This window comes from Anopheles merus, chromosome 2L (assembly GCF_017562075.2).
Source record: "Anopheles merus strain MAF chromosome 2L, AmerM5.1, whole genome shotgun sequence".
Taxonomy (NCBI): domain Eukaryota; kingdom Metazoa; phylum Arthropoda; class Insecta; order Diptera; family Culicidae; genus Anopheles; species Anopheles merus.
Window position 1 is genome coordinate 32,196,947 of NC_054083.1, and position 22,628 is coordinate 32,219,574.

At 47.5% G+C, this 22,628-nt stretch overlaps 1 protein-coding gene across 2 annotated transcripts; it reads right to left on the reverse strand.

The window, feature by feature from the left end:
- Positions 1-1,706: 1,706 nt before the first annotated feature.
- On the reverse strand, positions 1,707-22,628 carry LOC121593849. 2 transcript variants are annotated; one of them, XM_041916585.1, is made up of 10 exons: positions 21,571-22,628; positions 6,429-6,855; positions 5,803-6,345; positions 4,982-5,224; positions 4,297-4,445; positions 3,904-4,099; positions 2,950-3,819; positions 2,645-2,874; positions 2,405-2,585; positions 1,707-2,326 (listed from the first exon to the last, which is right to left on the reverse strand). In XM_041916585.1, the coding sequence occupies exons 1-10, from the start codon at positions 21,698-21,700 to the stop codon at positions 1,996-1,998; spliced, it is 3,300 nt and encodes a 1,099-aa protein (XP_041772519.1). In that variant the 5' UTR covers positions 21,701-22,628; the 3' UTR covers positions 1,707-1,995. The 2 variants fall into 2 exon arrangements, with proteins under 2 accessions (XP_041772519.1, XP_041772520.1); XM_041916586.1 differs by having other exon boundaries at positions 2,170-2,326; positions 2,410-2,585.

Consider the following 22,628-nt stretch of genomic DNA (forward strand, 5'->3'; position numbering starts at 1 on the left):
ACTTTGCGAAAGGGATTTTCCTTCCCGCTGAAGGAAAATCCTTAAAAAGCAACGACCGGAGCTGATCAAAGTAAATGCGGCGGAAGCTCAGCCCTTCCATACCGTCTTCCCCGACTTCAACCTGGTCGGTACGTGTGTGTGTGTGTGTGTGTGTGTCCCGTTGGCGAACCGTAGGTCGAAAGCGAGCAATTGTGAACAAATAACCGATTGAGCTGTTTCACATGGCCGATTTAAGCGGCGAGCATAAAACAAGCCCCATATCACACACAGCGAAACAGCACAAATTGTTCGACCAATCGGCCACAGTTTTTTTTTTTTCTTTTTTTCTAAAATCCCAATCCCCTCCGTTACACGCGTTACACACATACACACAGGGGCAGCTTTGTGTCAGCAACGTCCACTGGCAGCATTTATTACTCGGCATGATTTATTGGATTAAAAAGAAATAAATTATAAAATAGAATTCGATTTGATGCTGTCTGCTGTGCACGGCCGTGTGCTGCTCGTGCTCGTGATGCTTACAGTGGTGACCGTTGTAGTGTGTGTGTGGAGAGCTCGATAATCCTTGAGCTTCGCTCGCAACAAACGTGACGCGCTCTATTAAATCCGTATTATTTGGAAATTATCTTCTGCAGGGCGCATAAATTGGAATGAATTGCATTGCAACGCCGCGATCATGATTTATGATACATTAATCGCTCGTAAGGCTATATACGTTTCATTCCTTCGAGTTGATATTTCTATGCAACAAGTGTACTTGTGGAGATGAAACAAAAATGTATTCCTTTTCGTGTAGGTGAATCATACACTATTTTTTTCTAATCTGTTTTTACTTTTTATTCTCTCTTATTGTAACACTCGTTCAAATTCATCTCCTCCTGCAGCCCTAAATGGGTCGTCGCGTGGGGGAGAGGAATGCCTGTACAAAAAGGGATTATTTTTTTCGCACATCCCGGCAACACGGCTACCGAACCGCAACAGGGTCAACAGCAAATCGATACAAAAATCCCACAAAACACCCTGGGCACCGAACTGCACGAAAATCTAACCGAGGATTGTAAAATATTATTATGTGCAATGTGCCCATTGCGCTGCACGATTGCAGACCCGCCCGAAAACATGATTTTTATGAAGCTTTGAAAAATTGGTGAAGCTTTTGTTGGAGGTGAAGAAGAAGGAGAAGGAGTGTGAAGTGAATGCAGCTACCGCTCGGTTGTTTCCGGATTTGATAATAATTCGCGTTTCGCGAATGTTTCTTTTTGTTGGTGCGCAGCTCGCCAGTTTCGCATTTTTTGTGGGACACTCGAGCTAACGAGTTATATTTTTGCTAACATATTTTGAATATTAGAAGCTTTTTTTTCTCAATTCAATTCTGTTTCAGCTGGGCCAAATTTATTTTCTGCTGCAAATCTGTATCCATTTTTTGTTCCAATGTCAATTGCATTTGCTACATCCGTCCTCAAACTGAACACGCTGGAAGAGTTTAAAGTTGGGTAGGTTTTCACGAAAACAAAACAATAAAAAAAAGTTGCTCGATGCGGATTTACGTTTGCTTAAAATTCTACGCATTCATCCGTTTGCCGGGTGGCCGGGCTTCCTTTTATTTGTAATCCGGACTAAAATTACGTGCCATTGCGACACTGACTAATGTCTACCGAAATTGAGGGGGGGGGGGGGGGGGGGGGGGTAGTACGAAATTGGAAATTGGTAGAACGACCCATCTGCTAGAGCCGTATCCCCTAGCGATCGTCGAAATAATCAAAACCTCTCTCTCTCTCTCACACACTAGTCGATCTAACTCGGTGAATCTTTACAGTACGTTGTAGTAATGGTGTAATGTGTAATGTATAGGTACAAATATACGTATATAAAAACTCCCTTCTCCTTTCTCAAGCAAGGATCCCCCCCATAATACACGCTTAAAAAGGCTCTTATGTAAAGGTATTGCTGTTCTGAACATCTTCCGTGGTGCGGCACCCGACCGGCGCCCGTCTATTATTGCTCGTTACGGAAACGCTTCAGCTCCTGCATGATGTTCTGCAGCAGCGGGGCCGTCGACAGCTCCGTCGACTGAAGAACACTTTGCGGTGCGGTAATGCGTGTCACCTCCAGTGCGCCACCGACCGATGGTCCCGATGGGGTGTGAAACGGGCCCGCACTCATCGGCCGTACCAGCGGTGAATGGGTGCCACTGCTCCACGCTCCACCACGGGTAGTGCCCGGCGTGGGCGAAACCGGATGCTCCACCGCCAGTCCCGGCTGGTTCCTACGTGCCGGGGCGGCCGTCACCGGGCGTATGGTGGCCGAAGACGAGCGGGATGTTTCTCTGTGCGGGGCAAAACGATCGAGATGAGAAAGAAGCGTTGAGTGAGAACGTGCGAGCAGTTGCTGCCATCGAATCTACCTTACAACGACAGCTGATTTGCCACGATTTTCCACCGGGCGTATAACGCCCGGCAACGGGATCGAGTTCTTCTGCTCTTCCTCCCGTTCCGGTTCATCGGTGTACAGCTGGATGGCACCCTCCAGGAGGCCCTCGAAGCGATTCCGCGTCACCACTGGGTCGCGCATGGGGCTAGCGATCTCTGAAGAGTATACTTGAGCTTGAAATGTGGATTAAGCGCAAAAGAGAAGCTCTACCCACCGTCCATCTCCTTCTTGTGCATCTGCCATACGATCGGGCCCACCACGCCCGGATCGGCCCCATCACTCTGCGTTCGGGTTAGGTGAACTTCCGTGTCGGTGTTGTACTGACTAGTGGCAGCCGTGTCCGGCCCGGTCGACTTCATACCCTCCGCGTACACGTCCGACTGGTCCAGATGGGTCATGGTAACAGGTTCCAGCACGCGGCTCAGCGGTTCCGGCACAAAGCATCTGCAACAGACAAACGCTCCCAGTTAGCCGATACGACGATATGAATGTTTTCTCCATGAAAGCCCTGGGACAAACCTGGGGAAACTCTTCACCGACGCCATGCTCAGGTACGACCCGATGCTGCCGGAATCGACCGACACGCCACCACCGCCACCGCACTGCTCCAGCACACGGATCTTGTCCCGGTTCAGTGCCTCGACCGGTAGGCCCGGCCCATCGCCACCGTACCCTACCAGCGGTTTGCGCCGCAGGTAGTGCTTCAGTATCACGTCCGTGTTGAACGTTTCGGTGTGACCGTACGGGGGGCCGCCCGGCACCAGCTTCGGTTCGCGATCGTCGTACGCCGACCGATCGCTCGGACTAGCGCTGCTGGCGGTGGTCGTCGTCAGTGGACTGCGTGGCGGCACCGGCACCGTCCCGCCACCCTCGAACGATCCGACCCGATTCTCGCCCAGATACTTCCGGCGCCGCTTGTTCGACTCCTTCTTCGGCTTCTGCACCGAGGCGTACACGTTCTCGGGCCCACCGTGCACGGGCAGCAGCGATTGCAGGTGGAACTGTTTCTGCAGCTTGTTGCTCAGATTGACGGACTTTTCGTCCAGCAGCTCGTGGCGCTGAACTTGCAGCTGCTGGAGCTGCTGCTGCTGCTGCTGCTGTTGATGGTGGTGATGATGGTGGTGATGATGATGGTGCTTCTGCTTGCGCTTCGGATAGTACACGGACGAGTCGGACGAATAGCTCGAGGACGAGGAGGTGGGCCGCGTCATCGGTGGCAGCGGGAAGTGGATCGTTGGCGAAGGTTTCTGCCCGATCAGACTAACGTTGGCGGACGGATCGCGCGTGTACGGTGACGGATGGCGACTGCTGCCACTTTCGCCGGTCTTTAGCGCATTCAGCTCCTCGCTGATCGTGCCCGGCATTACGAGCGCTTGCGTTGACTCCAGCCTAAAAACGTCCAACCATAAAGTAGTCATTAGGTATTACGAGTGGAAATGTACACCGACCAGCAACTAGCAGCCTCGCACTCACTTCTTCAGTTCACCGATGTGCTTCCGTTTGCCGCGCGCCAGCAGAAACAGCCCCACGCACAGCACCAGGAGCAGCAGGGCCGCCACACACGACACCACGACCAGGCTCGGGTTTTGGCCGATCAACGCTATCACGTTACCGCTGCCGTTCTGCGTCGACGGTATCAACGGTGTCGCCTGCGGTTCCTTCAGATACGCTGCAACGGGTGAACGAGTACCAGTGGGGTTAGTTAGCAAGAGTATTTAGAGACACGCGGACACGTTCCGCACACCGCACAAAACCACGACAAACGAGTACTTGCGGTTCCAGGCTTGTGTGCGCTGGCAGCACCCGTACTCGTGCGTGGTTGTGTAGCAGTGCGGGTCAGTTTGTGTCGGGTTGTGCTATACGTACGGTCTGCCTTGAGGTACACCATCGTCTCCAGCACGTGCTCCATTTCGTCCTGCGACATTAGCTTCATGTCTTCGGCGGCCGTCGTCGCGAGTACGGGCAGGCCGCCCACAAACACGGAGTAGATGATTTCCGTTTGGTTCAGTGTGTTACTAGGGAGAGAGTAGTTGGAGCATTAGTACTAAACATCCTCAGAGAACTTTGCAGAACGCTTAAAACCTCATTTTCCCCAGTAGTTTTTTGAGCATTAATTTCAGTGCGTTAAACGTTTGCACTAGACAAATTCTTATCAGAAATTGGTTCAATTGCACGAACAACTTTACAACAACAACAACAAAAATCCCCAACAATTACCCAAATTACCCATAACGAAAACCTACACTCCAATACACACGGTATGTGTAAGTGTACTTAAACATCTCTTCCCAGCCCAGCCGACAATAAATCCCCCGTGATGTCCTCGTGCACTCAAAACGCACCAGCGCAAACACTTCACCAGTGCCCCCGGAACAGGACGACAAAAACAAAGCCCTCCAGAGCGGGATCAAAAGCATATTTTTCGGTTTCACCCGACTCTCCGCCCCGATTCGCAAATAGGTTGGCTCATCCCGTAGCCACTATTAGTGACTGGCCCCACTCACTGCTTCCCGCCCCACCCGACACGGTCACCGCAAGAGTACGCACTTACTTCGTCGTATCCGGTGCGCCCACTACCCGGCGTTGGCTCTTGGAGCGATTGTTGTTTGCCCGTCCGGCGTCATCCATCGACAATCGATCCTCCTCCCGCAAGTGGGTGGTATTGTGTATCAGGATCCGCACCTTGCGTCGGCCCGCCGAGTATGCATCCTTGTCGTGATTGCGCCTAACCATCGTCCGGTCGGGCGGTGGTCCTTCTCCACCACCGTCGGCAGCAGCACCACCGGCCAGCGTACTGGAACGATTACCCAAACATACATACAGACACACAAACACACATACATGTACAGAAACATAATGCTACATGGTACACATGAAAGAACACGGAAGCCATTTGTTCAAATATCGAGCGCAAATCGCTTCGCAGCAGAGGGATGCGCCAACTGCGCGCACGCTCTTCAGCTTTAGGTTAGGTGGTTTCGTTTTTGAAGCTTTGTTTTCTACTCGATTTTCCTCTTTCTCTCTCTCTCTCTCTCTCTCTCTTTCTCTCTCTTTCTCGCTCTTTTTCCGTATTTGTGAACGGACCAGCAGGCTTGTTTTGAATTTTTCGACATCAAGTGTACCCAGCAGCAGCAGGGCCACCATCATACCCACTCGAGGATAAGTGAAGTGCAATTGGAACATGGAACAGCCCGTGCAGCACACGAACACACGCAAAGCAGGGAGAGAGGGTAAGCAAACAAACAAAAAAACCCACCGAACACACAAAAGAAAGCAGGACATATGGCAACAATAGAACCGGGAAACTAGAAACTCGGCAGGACTGGGGACACAGGGATGATTGGACCGCGCGCTCTTAAACCCGTAACATACCGTAACTGTTCTTCGGACTCTTCACCGCCATTGCTGTCACCGGCTGCGCTGCCACTGCCCGGCTCCTTTTCCTCTTGATCCGGCTCGGGCATCGGGCCGGTCGGATCGTTTCCACCGATGATTTCCACTACGGGCGGTACGGGCAGCACCTCGCTCCCACGGGGCTGTTCCTCCAGCCGCACCATCCGGACCGTGTCTCTTTTGTGTACGGTTTTGCGCTGCCGGTTCCGTCGCCTGTGCCGCCCTGCACCACGCTCGTACGCAATGACGTTTCCATTCAGCAGCATCCGCCCGGCGGAAGGTGGCTCCGGTTTTGGCCCCGCAGCAGCAGCAGCCTTTTGTTGTTGCGCTGCTGTTAAGCCGCGGTGGATTCCGTCCCGCTCGGGCGATACTGCACGCTTGGTACGGTGGCCCAGCAGCAGCAGCTCGCCGTCCTCCCCGGCCATCGATTGCTGCTCGAGTGTATTGTTGTTCTGATAATGCCGCTGCTGCTGCTGGTTGTTGTTGGTGCTTGCGTTGATACCGAGATGTAATGCCTGTTGCCTGCTCGAAAGTAAGTAGAAGTAAGGAAAACAGAAGCTACTCAATGCACGAGCGAAGGGGGCAAATCTTCCTGGTCTCCATACCTGGCGAATGCAACCCGATACAGCTTGGCCAGTTTGCTCTCGAGTGCCGGATAGTCGGGCCGACCGTACAGGCCCCCGATGACGGTCATCAGCCAGAAGCGTCGGTCTGTGGGCGTTACGTTGTCGACGGTATGGCCGTAGTCGTCCACCTCGTCCCCGTCGCTCGGCAGGTGGTCAATGCCGTCGCCCCGATCGCCTCCCGGCGGACAGTCAAAGATGCACAGATCGTCGTACCCGCCCTGGCCATCGTTGCGATCGATGTAGACGGTCGCCACAACCGTGGCCGTCTTGATGATTGCGTCCTCACTGATTGGGAACCGCTCGAACGGGCTCAGCACCGAGCTCGGCCCATCACCGGACCCAGTCCAGAAGAAGTCTCGAATGTCCTGGTCGGTGGCCTGCAGATAGTTCCCGATGATGTAGCCATCTGGTGGAGAACGGGGGAAGTATCCGTCAAGCGGCGATTAGTGGTTAAAGTTAAAGCAAATTCACTCCATTGTTGTACAATTGATTCGTCATTCTGGGTTGCAAAACAAACTTTTTTTTTGCTGTTTCTAGGGCCCAGCTACAAACAAAACAAACTCATAAAATACCCATTTACATCCTGTTTACTTGCGATCCATCGTCCCGGGAGAAAACCCCCCAAAAAAGGATATCACGTCAAATCACTCTCGTGAGCATACTTCAATGTGGGCGGTGGGAGGAAAAAAAACACCCTTGCATGATTTATTGCTCCCGAGCAATTGGAAATCGAATCAAAATAATATTAATGCATAAAGACATGAACAACAACCATACACACCGAGGTCTCTGCGTCTCGGGCGAAAAAAACAAGATTTATGCGATTGTGCGTAGCCTTAGACAGTTTGGTGGTTGAAGAGTGTTTTGCCCGAACCCGTCGCTGCTCCGTCCACTGCGTTGAGGCCGCACCAAGCAAACCACCCGCAATCCGATAAACTAGAGCATCTTGTCCTGGGCTAAGCGGGCCGAGGTTCGCGCTAAACATATTGCTTACAACAGCAGCAAATAATACACAAAAAAGAAAACAAAATCCCCCAACCAGCCGTGTGAAGAAGAACCGCAAGTCCTGCTCGCGTACGCACAGCGTGTTGGGGGAGTTAGGAAAGGAAAGTTTTCCGCTTAGTTCGCGCAGTCAAAAATGCCTCCTCTTGCGTGTGCTCCCCACGCGTTTCCTACTTTTTGCTGAAGCAGCGCGAAAAACTCTACCAAAAGGTTCGTGGATTTCTCGCGGTCGTGCAAAGGGGGGGAATGGGAGATTTGCCCTGATCCATATCTGGATGCCAGCTGCTGCTGCTGCTGCCGGTTGGTGCTGCTTCAACCGTCCCGGGGACTTTCACCGGAAATTGAACGCACCCAACCGACGGAGCGGCACCGACCTAAAGTGGGCGTGGAAACCTAAAAGTTTGCCGTACGCGCAAGTTATGAGGAATTGCTTTGGTTTTCGCGGACCGTTTCCTCTCCATCTCCACTCCATTCCTTTCCCATTGCAGGCAACTAACCGTCGTGAAGTCAATGGTAAGTAAGCACGCAGATAGCGCACCAGGTCCACTGTGTATGAGCCTGGTATCAATTTACTTCCGCCTTTACACGGTTATCGATTCAACAAACATAACCTGATTGGAGGCCTGAACTATGGGGCATCCAAGAGGGGAAGGCACCATCGACAGTCGAACGAAACAAACCAGGCTCGGTTACTTCGGTAACATTGACTCATCGCTAGTTCCGTTCTCGGAACAGTTGTTCCTGTGTTGTACCCACTCGTACTAGAAGAGGGGAAGGTAGGGAGGGGGGGGCAGGAGAAGCTTCATAATTTTGCCTCTATCTTGATTAAACGAGTCATAGTAAGGGCTGAATGAGCATCAGCAACAGCATAGATATACACACACACACAATCGATCAACAATTTAGATACAAGCAATCGGTGGTAAGTTATCGAAACTCTTGATCATCTAATACTTGTTTCTCATTACATTCTACAACGCATCGTATTGGTAATTCATATCGTTTGTAGTGCATTATTCCATTAGTGAATTTTAATGGGAAAGCATTAAATGTTTGTTCTTCCAGTCCAATACAACTTATGCATGTAGTTAAACTAAGCATACTATCATGAATTACCGGATGCTTTGATTTTGAGTAGAAAATCTCCATCGCTTGGTAATTTTTTTGCAATGCTTGAAGATAAATTCATTTGTATGATTGTCTTTTGAGAATCAAATGGCCGTACAAACTCATGTAATGGAAAATATCATGGGAAAATGTTAGAGTTTCATTAATCTGTCATGTTCACAAACAACAAACAGTTTTAGCCTGCTAAATCGTACTGAAGACATCATCATTTGGAATTACCGAAGCATGGAGTGTCTAATTACATGCTTAGTAATGAAGTCATGTATGTATACAAATAAAGGCTCAGGCTTTTTCTATACGCCTCAAAAATATTTTGAAACATATTTAAATATGATCTTTATATTTCAGTAGGTATCACAAAACTAAGACCAACGGACCAAGGCTGGCTCCGAAGTTTGGAATGTGCCAATTCTTCCAAAAAATAGCAAGTTAAATAATTTATTTTCACCCATTTTTAATCAACTTTTATGAGTTTACATTGCAAGGCATAAATAAATATTTTTGATAGTTGGACTGCAATGACTGTGTTGACTTGAAGATTTTAAGAAATGAAGGACTTCATTTCCAATGTCTTCGAAATGTCAACGTCTCGTTCAGTAATAGCAGTATTCTTAGAAGATGTACGATCAACTTCGAATGCCACCTAAGGAAAATTCAAATGCTTCCTAATTGTGCAGGAATACCTTTGAGAACATTTTCAAAGAAAATACACCAACATATCGCCCACATGATGGTCACTCTCTCAAAATTTGAATACAATCCTCGATTTAACAGTTGTCTAGAAATTGATTGCTACTTCCCCATGCCAGATTCATGGAAACATAGTTAAACTTTGTTCTACGACCACAATCCCAACAACAATTTGTTATTTTGTTAACGCTACATGGATTCGTGGGTACCGTGCAAGCATCTTCTGTGAAAACACAACCCACAAACCCGAAAGCGATATTTTAGAACCTCCAGAACGCAGAACCAACGACGCACATTAGCAGTCTGGACGGGGAGAGCAGCAACAAACATCTCTGACAGTAACAAGCGTTCGATACAAATCGTAGCCGTGGTGCCGTAAGCATAAATGCGGTCATCCCTTCCGGGGGCAATCAATCATCATGAGCAACGCATTTAGGCACTGGGAAGCGGATCACAAATATCGTACAATCAGGCACGATAGGGCAAGGGGTATATATGTGTGTGTATGTGTGTGTATCCCATCCTGCCATCCCATCGAACACTTTATTCCTACGCAAGCGGAATCCTTATTCCCCACTTCCATTTAGAAGTTCCCCGGGGTTCTCCGGGACTGTTTCCGCTTAATGTCTTCGCCACGGATTCAATATCCGATTATGTTTTATTCTTGCCCCTGCCTGTTCTGTCACTTTATCTCTCTCTTTCTCTCTCTCTCTTCCCCCCCCTCTCTCTCTCACTCTCTTACTCTCTCTCTCTCTTTCTATCTCTCTCTCTCTCTCTTTCTCTCTCTCTCTCTCTCTCTCTCTCTCTCTCTCTTCAGTAATCCTCATCACCAATCGACCGATGAAAATTCTATTGGCATTATATTTATTTTACACACATACTCACACTCACGCATAGACCGTTCCCGCACCCTACTTCGCAATCCCTTTCTACATGATTGCGTCCAATCCGGTGTAGATATTTCACTGGGCCGTAAAACGACGCACCGGATCGACATGGGATGGACAGACCTGCTCAAAGATGGAGCTCCGTTAAATGGCAGCGGCCGGTTATATGGCCCGCAAAACGCTTAGTTTATTTCCGCTAAATTAATAATTCCCTTTTCTGTCGAAATATCAATCTTTACTGGTGCCGCTGCTCCTAACGGAACGGCATTAAACTGTATGCCGAGAAGGCTTACGCGTGGCCCAGAATGAAGGATGGGGGCGAACGAAGCCGGAAAGCGTAGATAAAATACAGCCGATCCCTGACAAAGTACACTTAAAATTTATCATCACCAACCTCCACAGCCGCCACGGACACGAGCAGCGAACGCAGCGGAGTTGATGGATTTTCCGGCCAGCCGACCAGGACACACTCATGCGTAAATGATGATGGACTTTGGAGACACTAGCACTGGTAGGAGAGACACCGGCTTAGGGCGTGAGACAGCAGTAGACGACCGTCACGCAGGACCGACCCCTTCCCCAGTCCGTCAGGCTCAGTAATAAAACACTTATCTTGGATTAAAATCGAACGATCGATTGAATTTGCACTGTGTGTGAGAGTGTTTCGCGCGTATGGCAGCAAAGAACACGGCACAAAAGCTTCCACTTTCAATGACGCATCCACACACGACGCGCCACCAAATTGACTTCCATCACAATTTTCATCAATCGTTCGACAGGCCCGCTCGCGCGCCAGAGCCCTCCGAAGCCGCGGCGGAATGGCCGCGAGAACTTCGTATTGCCTATCCGGTATCTCATAATTCTTCGCCGGGCCGAAAATTCAATCGCTTTTAAATACCCAAACTCTGCTGCGTTCCCAGTGCGTGCCCACTGTCGAATCAGGAACAAAACGGAATCAGCACACCCCGACAAACCCCAACCTCCGGGGGCGGGTGGTGGTGGTGAAGAAAAGCGCTTCCAAACCTTCCCGATCGATTGATCGACGGGACGGATGTGTCGATAAATTTAACGATGATTGTGTGGGAGCGTCCACTGTTTTGCTCGCGCTTTTTATTTGCCGCTTCTGCCACCTTTGCCGGCGATTTGGCGGAGCTTTTTTCGGTCGCAATTTTTTTTCCTTCCACACACACACACACACACGCACACACACACACACACACACACGCACACACACACACACACACACACACACACACACACAAACACACATAGACGGAGGAGGTGAACAGTTGGCACATTGCCCAAAATCAAATCTACCGCTCGAATATTCGCCCCGAAGATCCAGTTCCTTCCCCGCAGGTAAGTGTGATTTAAGTGTTCGCCCAATAAAATCCATCAACCCGGAGCGTCATCATCGTCCTGCTGTCCTGCAGCGTAAAGCATGTGTGTTTGTGTGTGTGTGTGTGCACACGGTGGGAAAGCTTCCTGTTCCTGGCAGTACGCGGAACTGCCACACCGAAAATCGATCACTGGCACGCCAGCGCACCAGTGTATCGCCCGCGTATCGATATCAAATCGGCATCACTCATCACCTGGTGACGGGGTTTTGGTTTCGAGCCTTCGGACCAGTATCGTTGACAATCACCGCCCTGGTACCGCCTGGCATCCACCTGCTACCGAGCCAGCGATCGTCCCGCGGCCAGTTTTGTGATTGTGAAAAGTACACGTTTACAGTGAATCGAAACCTTTCGAAGCCATTCTTCGGTACTGTATCGTGACCCAAATGGTGCCAATGATGTGCTATACCACCCGCGCGGTCAGCGCCAAAAAGGTGTCGTCGCCGGGTGCGCTTGTATCGCGAGCATCAAGCGCGGATTAATATCCGTTGCCGGGGGCCCGCTCATCAAAATTAGATCAACGCTCGTTGAATCGAAATTTGTCAATAGACTCCGGAACGGTCGCGGACCGGCCCTTCACCTCTTCGCCAAAACCGATGCTGTGTGCCGCACCAAACCGCTTCAAACATGCAGTGCCGGGGCAAACACACACACACACACAGGAAGTGACTAAAATGCCACCTTCCCAAAATCCATTCACGTCGTCTGTTGCTCGGGGGGCGGTGACTTTGCAACAGCTGGTCGGACGTTTCCATGACACGCGGCGCGCCAGACTGTGGCGAACACTCGTGGCCGCTCCGTGCCGGGCCACGTGCTACACTACAGGGCAGATCGCTTTATAATGGTTCATAATAATCGCTCAAGTGTATTTTGATCCGTGAGCATGAGTTCTCCGCCACACGGTAGCAGTCTGAAATGACACTCTAAAAGTGGGGATTGCACCGAAAGGGAGGGAGAAGATGGGAATGAACTAAATGTTAGGGCTGACTGGTACAGTTGTGTTTTTGGTCTACCGTGCTACATATTGGTGCAGCGTGACTTCATTAACGTTGGTATAGCGCTCAGAAAAATATGACCTTTTGAACAACCTTAAAGCATCTACCTAAGCAGAAGAGAGCCTTATTTCAGTTGACCAACCTGTTGCTTTATTCCTTCCTTTGTAATCTTATATTTTATCACACATACATGTTAAACTTTGCGCTGAAGGGCTTGACATTAAGACAGTCGTGTAGAAGGCAGCCCGGTTTTTCTTGAAACTATGAACAAGCTCTAAGTGTCAATAAATTTCATTTCCTTTCCTTATTTTTAACTCTTAGCGATTGCATTTAATTATCCATTGAAAAGAAAATTTAGCATGGTAGATGTAGGGTCATTCGCATTTGCTGCACTTACAGTTGCAATCGAAGCATACATCGAAGCAAGAAATTTTTGAAACCTATGCGTAGACGGTATGACCGCATCATCAAAAATAGTATGTAAAATGTGTATGATAAATGTCAAAAATAGTATCAGGAAGAAATGTTCCAACAATTTGAAAGCGATCTTGATCTGTGGCAAATACAGGCTTGTGTACCACAATTTTGACCGATTACAATGGATATAGCGCGCATCCTACCACCAGTCTACTCGACAAAGACGCCATTCTTTTGCCAAACTTGGATTGCCAGTCAGTGGCGGATTAACACGAGTGAAGGCCCTAAGTGGTCACACAAATGCACGCCTTTCAGATGTGTCGAGTGAACAATTGGGTCAGATACTTTATACTAGAGAAGGATTGAGTGGGAAATTTACTGGTGAGCAACGGGTGTGTTCTTCTTCTCGGGAACCCTTGAGACTTTGGGGCACCACGCGGTCGCTTAGTTTGCGTACTGCTTAATCGGGCCCTATTGCCAGTGAAAAAATTAATATTCCTTCCATTCAAAACCCTTTACAAAAAAGTTCACCCACCATTTGCGTGCCAAGCAACAGATACCATTTTATGTAAACAACACAAACAATAAACAATCAACACGTAAATTTTAGATAAGGGTGAGCTAAGACAATCAGTCCTATGTTTATTTTACACTATTCAATTAAGCACATGTCATTTAATCTTACATAACGATTTCTGATGATTTCTTCAACGCATTGAAATTAGAATATGCCTTTGTTAAGCTTCAAAACACACAAAACAAGATTTTTTTTATAATGCTTTGAATCCAGCTTATTTATCGCAATTCATAAAGAAAATGGTGGATGCCGAAAAAAGAAGAATTTAAAATACTAATGTATGGTAGTTTAAACATCTTCTTTTTGGCAGCAAGAGTTGATAAAAATGGCAAAAAGGTGTCAAATATGTGATAAACAAGAGCAGTCTTCATCAAATCATGCAACAAATAAAAAATATGAAATAAAAATAGCCAAACATAATTACCCTCCCACCGCAATACGCCAGTAAACGCGCTAACCGAACGCTCCAAACAGCCATATTTCAGCCCACCTCAAACGACTGCTTACAGTCCATCACATTATTTAGCTTCACCGCATGTTAGCTTGTTAGTTTCAATAAAAGCCCCTGCTATAAAATGCCGAACGAACCATCAAACAGTTGATGTCATTTCTTTGCTGCTGCAGGCATCGCAAAAAAACAAAAAAGCCAGCCATTGGAACCGATGCTAGTGCAAACCACATTCTACCCATCGCACTGGCACGTTAGGTAAGTGATGTCCAAAAATGCAAAACAGACACAAAAACACACCGATATAAAGCTTCGTGCAATCAAAAAACAAAAAACGCTTTTTGCAAATGAAAGCGCATTTCGGTACAGATCTCCCGGTGATGGGACACATTGTTCGATTATTGTTATACATCTCCTCCACTGCTTCAACGTCCCAAACCGCTGGAGAGCTCCACCAGGAACAGTTAGATGGGACGAATGCCGTGCAGAATAGAACAACAGCAAAATCTGCTGCTAAAAATCAGACCACTAAAAAGTCACATGAGCATCATTAGCCGTTAGCAGTAATGGGACCGACAACCATCCATCGGAACGTCACCGACAGGGGAGTCCCGAGCCTCCAGAGAGCGATCATCATCATCATCATCATCATCTGATGCTGCTGCTACTGCTGCTTGTGGCGCAGTCAGCCCACCATCAACAAAACAGCATCAGTGACATCGACGACGAAGCTCCAGCGTCCAAGCCACAATTCAATTCCCGTATCATAATAATGCCACTCGGTCGCCCTCCCACCCGGCATGCCCTCCTTTGCATACAAATGATGCTCCGGGAGAGATCGCACGGGAGAGATACGCACCCTCCATCCTCACAGACACACGCGCGCGTTGGAAAACACTAATGTTAACCCCGGTGCGACATCAATCGTGAACTGCGTCCAGCAGCACCGTACTGCGCTGTGTCCGTTCTCCCTGGTCCACCATTTTTCGGTGGAAAATAGATTTGCTGTTAATTTATTTCTCGTGACTCCACCGTGGCGATGGTAGTTACCCCAAACACATTCCCCCCAAACAGAAACACACACACACGCACAGACACAAACATACTAAATGCGATTTTGTCGGAAGCGATTTTCTCTCCAGATCCGTCCCTCTCCGGATCCGTTGTCGGAACTCCAAGACCGATGGGCTTTTTATGTGCGGAAAATTATTACTTTATTCCCGGCGGTGCTTCACGCTTTCGAGAGGGAAATTTGCCGAATCTGAGTGTGTGTATGTGTGCGTGAGTGTGTATGTCTATGCGTGTATATGCTTTGCTGCACAAAATGATTAGCGTTTTGAAGTGTTCTCGGGGACAACTGTTGAGCCGCTCTGCTGGCTGTGCTGTAGAGTGAAAATTTTGTTTTTAGTTTGATATAGGGACTTTTTTTTGTTGAAATTTATGTCATGCCTTGTCAGTCCTCCCTTTTTTTGCCAATGTCTATTGTTCTTCAAAAATATCTGAAAACTTATCAATCAGCTTTCAATCCTCGAGATATGTTTTTACATCAAATACTTTTGTCTGCTTTCTGCGCTTTATCATACTTTACGCAGAGGATCTTCTGAGCTTATAACCTAAAATGAAATCTAAAAGACATGTTTTCAGCTGGAATGTTACACAGCCAAATAGAACCATATTAAGCTAGATATATATTTTTCATATCAGTACTTTGTATTATAACATCCTACTTTATCATCCAATTAAGTTTAATGTTGTAGTGAATTAACATTCAAAGATTTCAAAACATCGCACAAAGTTCATCATAATGAAAAAGTTTTGTGATGATTTTCTTGAGATATCTATTGAAAACTTCAAAAATAGTTTATTTAAAATAGTAAAAATTAGTTTCAACAACTTACACCAATCTTTAACGAATTCAATGATTTAAATGTTTTTGAAATCTGTTTTTTCAAAGTTATAGAACTAAACAAAAGATTATCAGTAGCGTGATTGTTATAAGGAAACTAATTCGATATCCCAGTAATGAGAGAGCCAAACTTACCTAGTCCCAAACATTTCAATGCTTATTATTCGACCAAACATTTACGAAATCATTAGAAATCAATATCATTAAAATTCAATTCTATAAAACTGGCTATTTCACATAGAATTGAAATGAACCGTTTTTTATTGTTTAATCTGTTTTTTATATGTTCTGTGTATGAAAAAGAGCATTCCAGCAAAGCTATTCAAATAATGTGCAGCAACATAATTGAAATGGCCCAGCTGCTAAATTATGAAAACATTAAATTTAGATGTTTTGCATTCAATAACCCTCTAACAGCCAACCGAGCTGGCAGAGAGGCAGAGGCTTATCTTTCGCAATCACAATTGCGACCTTCAACAACAATGCGCTCACGGCAAAAACGAACCCAATACACCCACTGTGTGTGTGTGTGTTTGTCCTATTCGTGCCCTGCGTTTGGTCAAATAATTGAATTCCACCCAGCAGCAGCAACAGCAGCAGGAGTAGCAAACGGCCAAACCCGGCCGAAACCCCTCCCGCAACAATAATTCTGCTACATCAACGAGGCAAACGATTAATTTCCAATCATTGGCAGTTAAGCATGCCAGCATCTATAACGCTCATTTTCAAACTCCGAACCATCCATTCACGCTCGTCGCACTCGGCAGCAGCACTCGGCATTCGGCGCGTCCGTCGTTCGCATTTGCCACGCGAAATGGTGCAAATAGATCACCGCAAATGTCGCACAGCATCTACACCACCACCAACAGCTACAACCCGTGCCAGTGCTGCTGATGCTGCTGTGGTGACCAAGCGACCAATTTCATTCGTTCCAGTCGGCCGGCCCCGGAAGCACATCACCGAGCCACCGTAAACCCCATGGTCGTGGCCAGTTACGGTTACCAGCCGGGCACCATTTGCACGCGCTCCAAACCGGGTCGGTGGATTAATCGTAACCGTCCGCCGCTCCGGCGCTACGACCGACGCGAGTAATCAAGGCTAGTGAACAGAGCGCTACTGCTCAGCGCGGCTAGGCCACTCATGAGCCGCACTTTGTGCCGGCACGATGGAACCACCGTCGAGCGGGATGCCATATTTGCATATATTCAATATATCACCCGACCTCGACTATGCTGAAATGAAATTAGAGGGATGAGCCCGCCGAGTACGGTAGACGCATTATTTCGGCTTGGGAAAACACGGCCGGTGGGCCACCGTGGGCATCGTACCGGAACCGAAAACCCAACAGCACCGCCGAATTCGATTCCACCAGAAGGAAACTTTTGATTTAAGAAGAGCAATCCCCTAGCAACTCCCCTGGGAGTTCACTCCCTCTCTGTCCGCTCAACTGCTGATTCCGGGCACGGTGGGAAACATTCGCGACCTTTTTCACCTTTTGCAACGTCGATGGGAGGTACAGGCAGGGTTCGGTATCGGTTACCCGTGCCCTGGAAATGTGTCGCCATTTGCGCACGAACGCAATCCATTACCGGCGCGGGTGTGTTTTTTTCCACTCCACCCTGCGTCTCTGTATCCCCTTCGTCGGTCGACCGAAGTTCGTGGGGATAAAATCGGTTCAGCCAGCTCGGCGGAAGACGACGAACGGGTCCTAAAATCTATTTTCCCTACCATTGATTCATTTGCAATCCTGTTGGGTTTTGTTTGTGTCACTGCCTACATTCCAGCCCGTCTCCCTTTCCCGCCAAGCAAGCTGGATCCATGAGCTTGATCTAGCTTCTTGTTTGTTTTATTTTCCATGGGATCGTCGTTGGGATATAGGAAAATTCGGAAAAAAAACATATTTCTTACCCATTCTCTGGAGCTAGGCAAATTTCCGAGCCCCAAACAACCCGATTTTTATTCCCAGCCAGCCCTCCTGGTGCACACGCTTTATGTCGCTTATTTATGGTGCATTGTAACAAAACTCATTTTTATACGGCTTATCCACCTTTACCGGTTTGGCGCTAAGAGCCAGAGAGCAACAACAACAACAAAAAAACAAACCCGGTAGATCTCTAATGGTTCCCGTGGGAGGATACGGAGGGTGGGAAAGGTTCTTCGATTCTTTGATATTTCGATTCGAAGTTTTGCCCATTGATTCCACCTCCACCTCCATCTGTCCCGTGCTGTGTAGGGTAATTTGGTAGCTAGGCAGGGAAAACAAAATAGCCCCCGTCCTACCTGCTCCTTCCACAGTCCACGAGCCAGCCAGCATGTTTTTGTAGCTTCTGTATGTGCCGTGCGTGCTGAGCCGTGTCGCTGTCAGTTTCTGCCCGGTTCTAGATTCATGGAGTAGCTTTTTAACAGCGGCAGAGGGTTGGACCCATCCTGGAAGGGAAGTTTCTTAAGCAACAAACCGAATGACTAATGCTTCTTTTGAGCTGTGGAATGGGCTGTATGAAAAGTTGTGACAATCTGTTACGTCTCGGGAAGGGGTGGAGGTTTGTGAGCTCATTCAGGTAGGTATAACGCAACGGGACTATTATTAAATTCGATGAGTAGTTTCGGGCTGATGAAACTTTAATAGAAATAGACAAATGGTGATCGTTTTTTTTTTGGGTCGAGTTGTAACAAAATAATATTATTATCATCGATCATGGAGGTCTAGTTTCTTTCCGAATCCAGCGTTTTTAAATGTTGCTATCAAAGAATGGGTGAAAATCTAAGACCAACTGGATGACAGAATTTATGCTACTATTAACCGGTCTCATGCTACAGTTGTCAACTCATACGACTTAACAACATGCCCGTCATGGGTTCAAGCCCCAAATTGACCGTGCCGCCATATGTAGGACCGACTATCCTGCTATGGGGGGTAATCCAATAGTCATTGAAAGTCATCCCCACAAGTAGTACAGGAAGGCCTTGACCGACAACGGTTGTTGAGCCAAAAAGAAGAAGGAGAAGATTAGCTTTTATGAGGTTGATGTCTGCATTTCTCAGCAATACTTTTGAAACATTGTCTTTTGAAGAAAATGTGATTGGTACTGTGCAATCGCAGCTTATGTCTATAGCTGGAAAAATGTTTGTATTAAAACATTATCCGCCTCTAGCATCTGGAGAGTCATCAATGGCAACAACATATCAGCTGAGTAGACCATAATAATTAACAGAATTATCAGTTAATTTGTAATTCCCTAAATGTAAACCTAAGATTTGAGATTTGTTTTTGAAACTCTACACAGAAACACAATCAACGCAATAGAAAGGATAAGAAACACATTACAGGGTAATGAGCACTGAGATATTTAACAGACGTGGATTTGATGAAGTCCATCTACCATAAAGCAGTTAATCAGAATATCGAAACATTCTTAGCAGCATGGTCTTAGTATGTCTTGTGATAGTACGAATGACACCAAATCATCGAATGTAACAACACTTTTATAATACTTTTCAAAAGACCAAGTTTTAAATCAATGCGACCTGGCCGTTTCTTATAAATGTTGTAAAAAAGGCCTAATTTAATAAGTGTTTTAATTGAACATCTCCAAACTATGCTGTTTACATACATTAAGAAATCGATATAATAAGGATCTGTTAGACTCAGAACCGTGGTTATATCTTACAAGCTTAACATACCTTATGTACCTTTTGAAGCAATGTCCAAGAAGCTCAACATACCTTATGAAGCTTATGTACCAAGCTATAATAAGACACCAAATTATTGACCTTCTAATTCAATAAATTTTTTTGGGCCGGTCTGGTGGTACAGTCGTCAACTCGTACGACTTAACAACACGCCCGTCATGGGTTCAAGTCCCGAATAGACCGTGCCCCCATACGTAGGACTGACTATCCTGCTATGGTAGCAATAAGTCCACTGAAAGCCAAGCTCACTTCACTAGTGGATACTTGGTAGGCCTTGATCGACAGGCCTTGTTGTGCCAAAGAAGAAGAAGAAGAAGAATTCAATAAATTTATTATACCACGCAGCTTGTTCAGCATACAGACGTTTTGCAATAACAAAAAACTAACATTTGCATTATTTCAAACAATATCAGTCAAACGTGGACATTTGCTATGTTAATAAAGCGCAATCTCCTTGACTTGATTGAAACAAAATATGAATCCTTGGATTTCTAATAATCCAAACGGAAAATATCTAATTCATCAAGATGGATCCAACTGTCGCACAAAACAGCAATCATTCAACGGAAAAGGGCTCTTTCCCATGAACCCCAACTACTAACCATGTACACAATTAGTCCTAAACAGTGCAAGCACATTCCGAAAATATTACGCTCCATTTTCCACTGCCAGCGCTATCATCATGCGCCACCACATCCCCATTGTGCTCCGTTACTTCAGCGAAGGTGTCCGCACGGCACAAAGAACCTTTGTCGCAGATCCATGCCATCTCTGCGTGATCTAGGGACGGCAAACCAAAAAAAGGGCCTGCAAGCGAACAACAGCGTACCTTCAAAAATGCTCTCGCCATTCTTTAATAGAAGAAAACGGAGCGAACTCATTTTTCCCCAAAGCTCTCATGCAACGGTGTCGGTCGCCGGGTGCAGCTGCTGGCGCCCGGTCGTTGCAGCCAGGCAGCGGCAGTCCGATGATTTGCACAAGCTGCAGCGGTGTAGCAGCTGCCACTACACGGGCCACTCCGTGACGGTGCAACTGGGCCTCTGCACCGTCTCGGACAACGCTTAATTCAATTAAGTTGTTGTTTTGCAAGCGCAATTAAGTTGTTTTGCTTTGGCGCAGGGTGGCCCAGTACGAACGCAGCACGAGCGCTAGTTTCTTTCATTCTTACTATAGCATCCGGGTTTTCCCCCGAACAGCACGCCGGACTGCTGCATCCAGTGTCATCCGCACTGTCATCCGTTTATTTGCAAAAAGATGCTACAAGAAATGGCACACCATTTTCCGCGATGCACGCGAGACCAACAGCAGCAAAAACGAAACGGTCCCGCTCGTCCCCCCTTGAGGTCGTTAGTCACGTTGGCGTTTGCTTACGAGGTCCTGGGTTGCTTCCTAAAGCGCCCAGGAGCTCCGGCCCCAATAATGCACCCTGATTTACGGGCGAACGAGTCCGTCCCCGGGTTCGTCCAAGCATTTCAATTATCTTTGTCAATCAATCAGTCGCTCGTGTTGTGGTGTTTTTTTGTTATTTTGTTTTCAGTGTGGGAGATTGAAACCGATGCTGAGAAAAGGAAAAACTAGAACACTTGTCCCGCCTTGAAGCATCTCCCCGATTGTAACCCGGGGGCAGTCCGGGGTTAATGGAACCGAAACCGAGCAGCGGGATGCGCTCCGATCAAGCATCAACAAACGGTCGTGGGTAGGAGAACGCAAAAAAGGGCACACTCCACCACACCGGCAAACATTACCATTTCTCGGAAGGAAGTGACCGTAAAATTGCATTCCCTTTTTCAATCCTTCAACCCGTTGGGCGTAGGATCGGGAGCACTACTTCCCATATCGCGCGGAAGGAACGCGACGCGTCGGCGATAAAACAACAAAAAAGGAGTACAGCACCCCACTTCCGGGGGACTGCTTCTGCCGGAAGCTGTACTTGCAGCCGAATTGCAGCCAAGCAAGAAAGCCAAGCGGAACTGGGAAAAATTACCTCTATTCTCGAACAGATGCGGATCACTGCTATATCCTTGGGCCGGGAGTGCCACCAGACACAGCAGCAGCTGATGCAACCAACCGCCAGCGAGCAGCACCCGCGCCAGGTAACGAAAATTGCACTTCATTATTTCTGTTTGCTTTCCTCATCAATCCGCTGAGCAGCATTCGACGACGGCATGAGCAAAGGCACGGAACGATGCCGCTTTACTGCGCGTTTGATCCGGGCGCGTGGCGTTTTCGCGTATATGCACACCTTCGGACAGCTAATCGCTGCCGTTTTCGCATCGACGACATTGACTAACGCCGAGCGTCATTGGCAATCTTTGCTCTGCTCAATCACCCGCCCGGTGATACACGTTTGCTAATATCAACTGCTCAGACGCTCCTTTTTGCAAACACAACACACTTCTCGGATAAACACACGCGCGTGAAACAAATCAAACGGAGTTGAAGGTTGTTGTTTTTTTTTGTTTTTGCCCAATCTGCTCTTTTCCGTAGCCCAGAATCGAGTTCCGTACACCGACAAGTCTTTGGCGGACTTTTGTTTACACTTGTGTATCCCTTTCCTTGGGCTTACTTCAAAAGATAGAATGCTGTTTGAACGCCACGCACGATCAGCACCACTGGTGTCACTGTACGGAATGGCAAGAATCTAATTAAAAGGTCACCTTTTCGCTCACTTTTATAGCCCTTCAAACCGAACCGAATAGCCACCTTTTTCAGCACAACTACACAAACAAACCATCGCACTATCACTTACGACATGGCACTGTCAACGCGATAGTAATCTTTTATTTTTTCCCCGAAAGCTTTCTAATGAACGTAAACACGGTTTGTGCAATGTTTGAACACGTACAAGTTGAATAATCTTTCGTGATTTGAACGAGAACTACACACAAGTGGTTATTCTTCTGAAATGCATACAAAATTCGTGTATCATTCCATCGTAAACACACTGATCCAACGACACCGTGAAGTTCATGCTTAAGTTCACAGAGGTGTGGAGTCTAGTCGAAGACCCACTGCGCCGCAGTACCGCACCGGGGAGCGCTT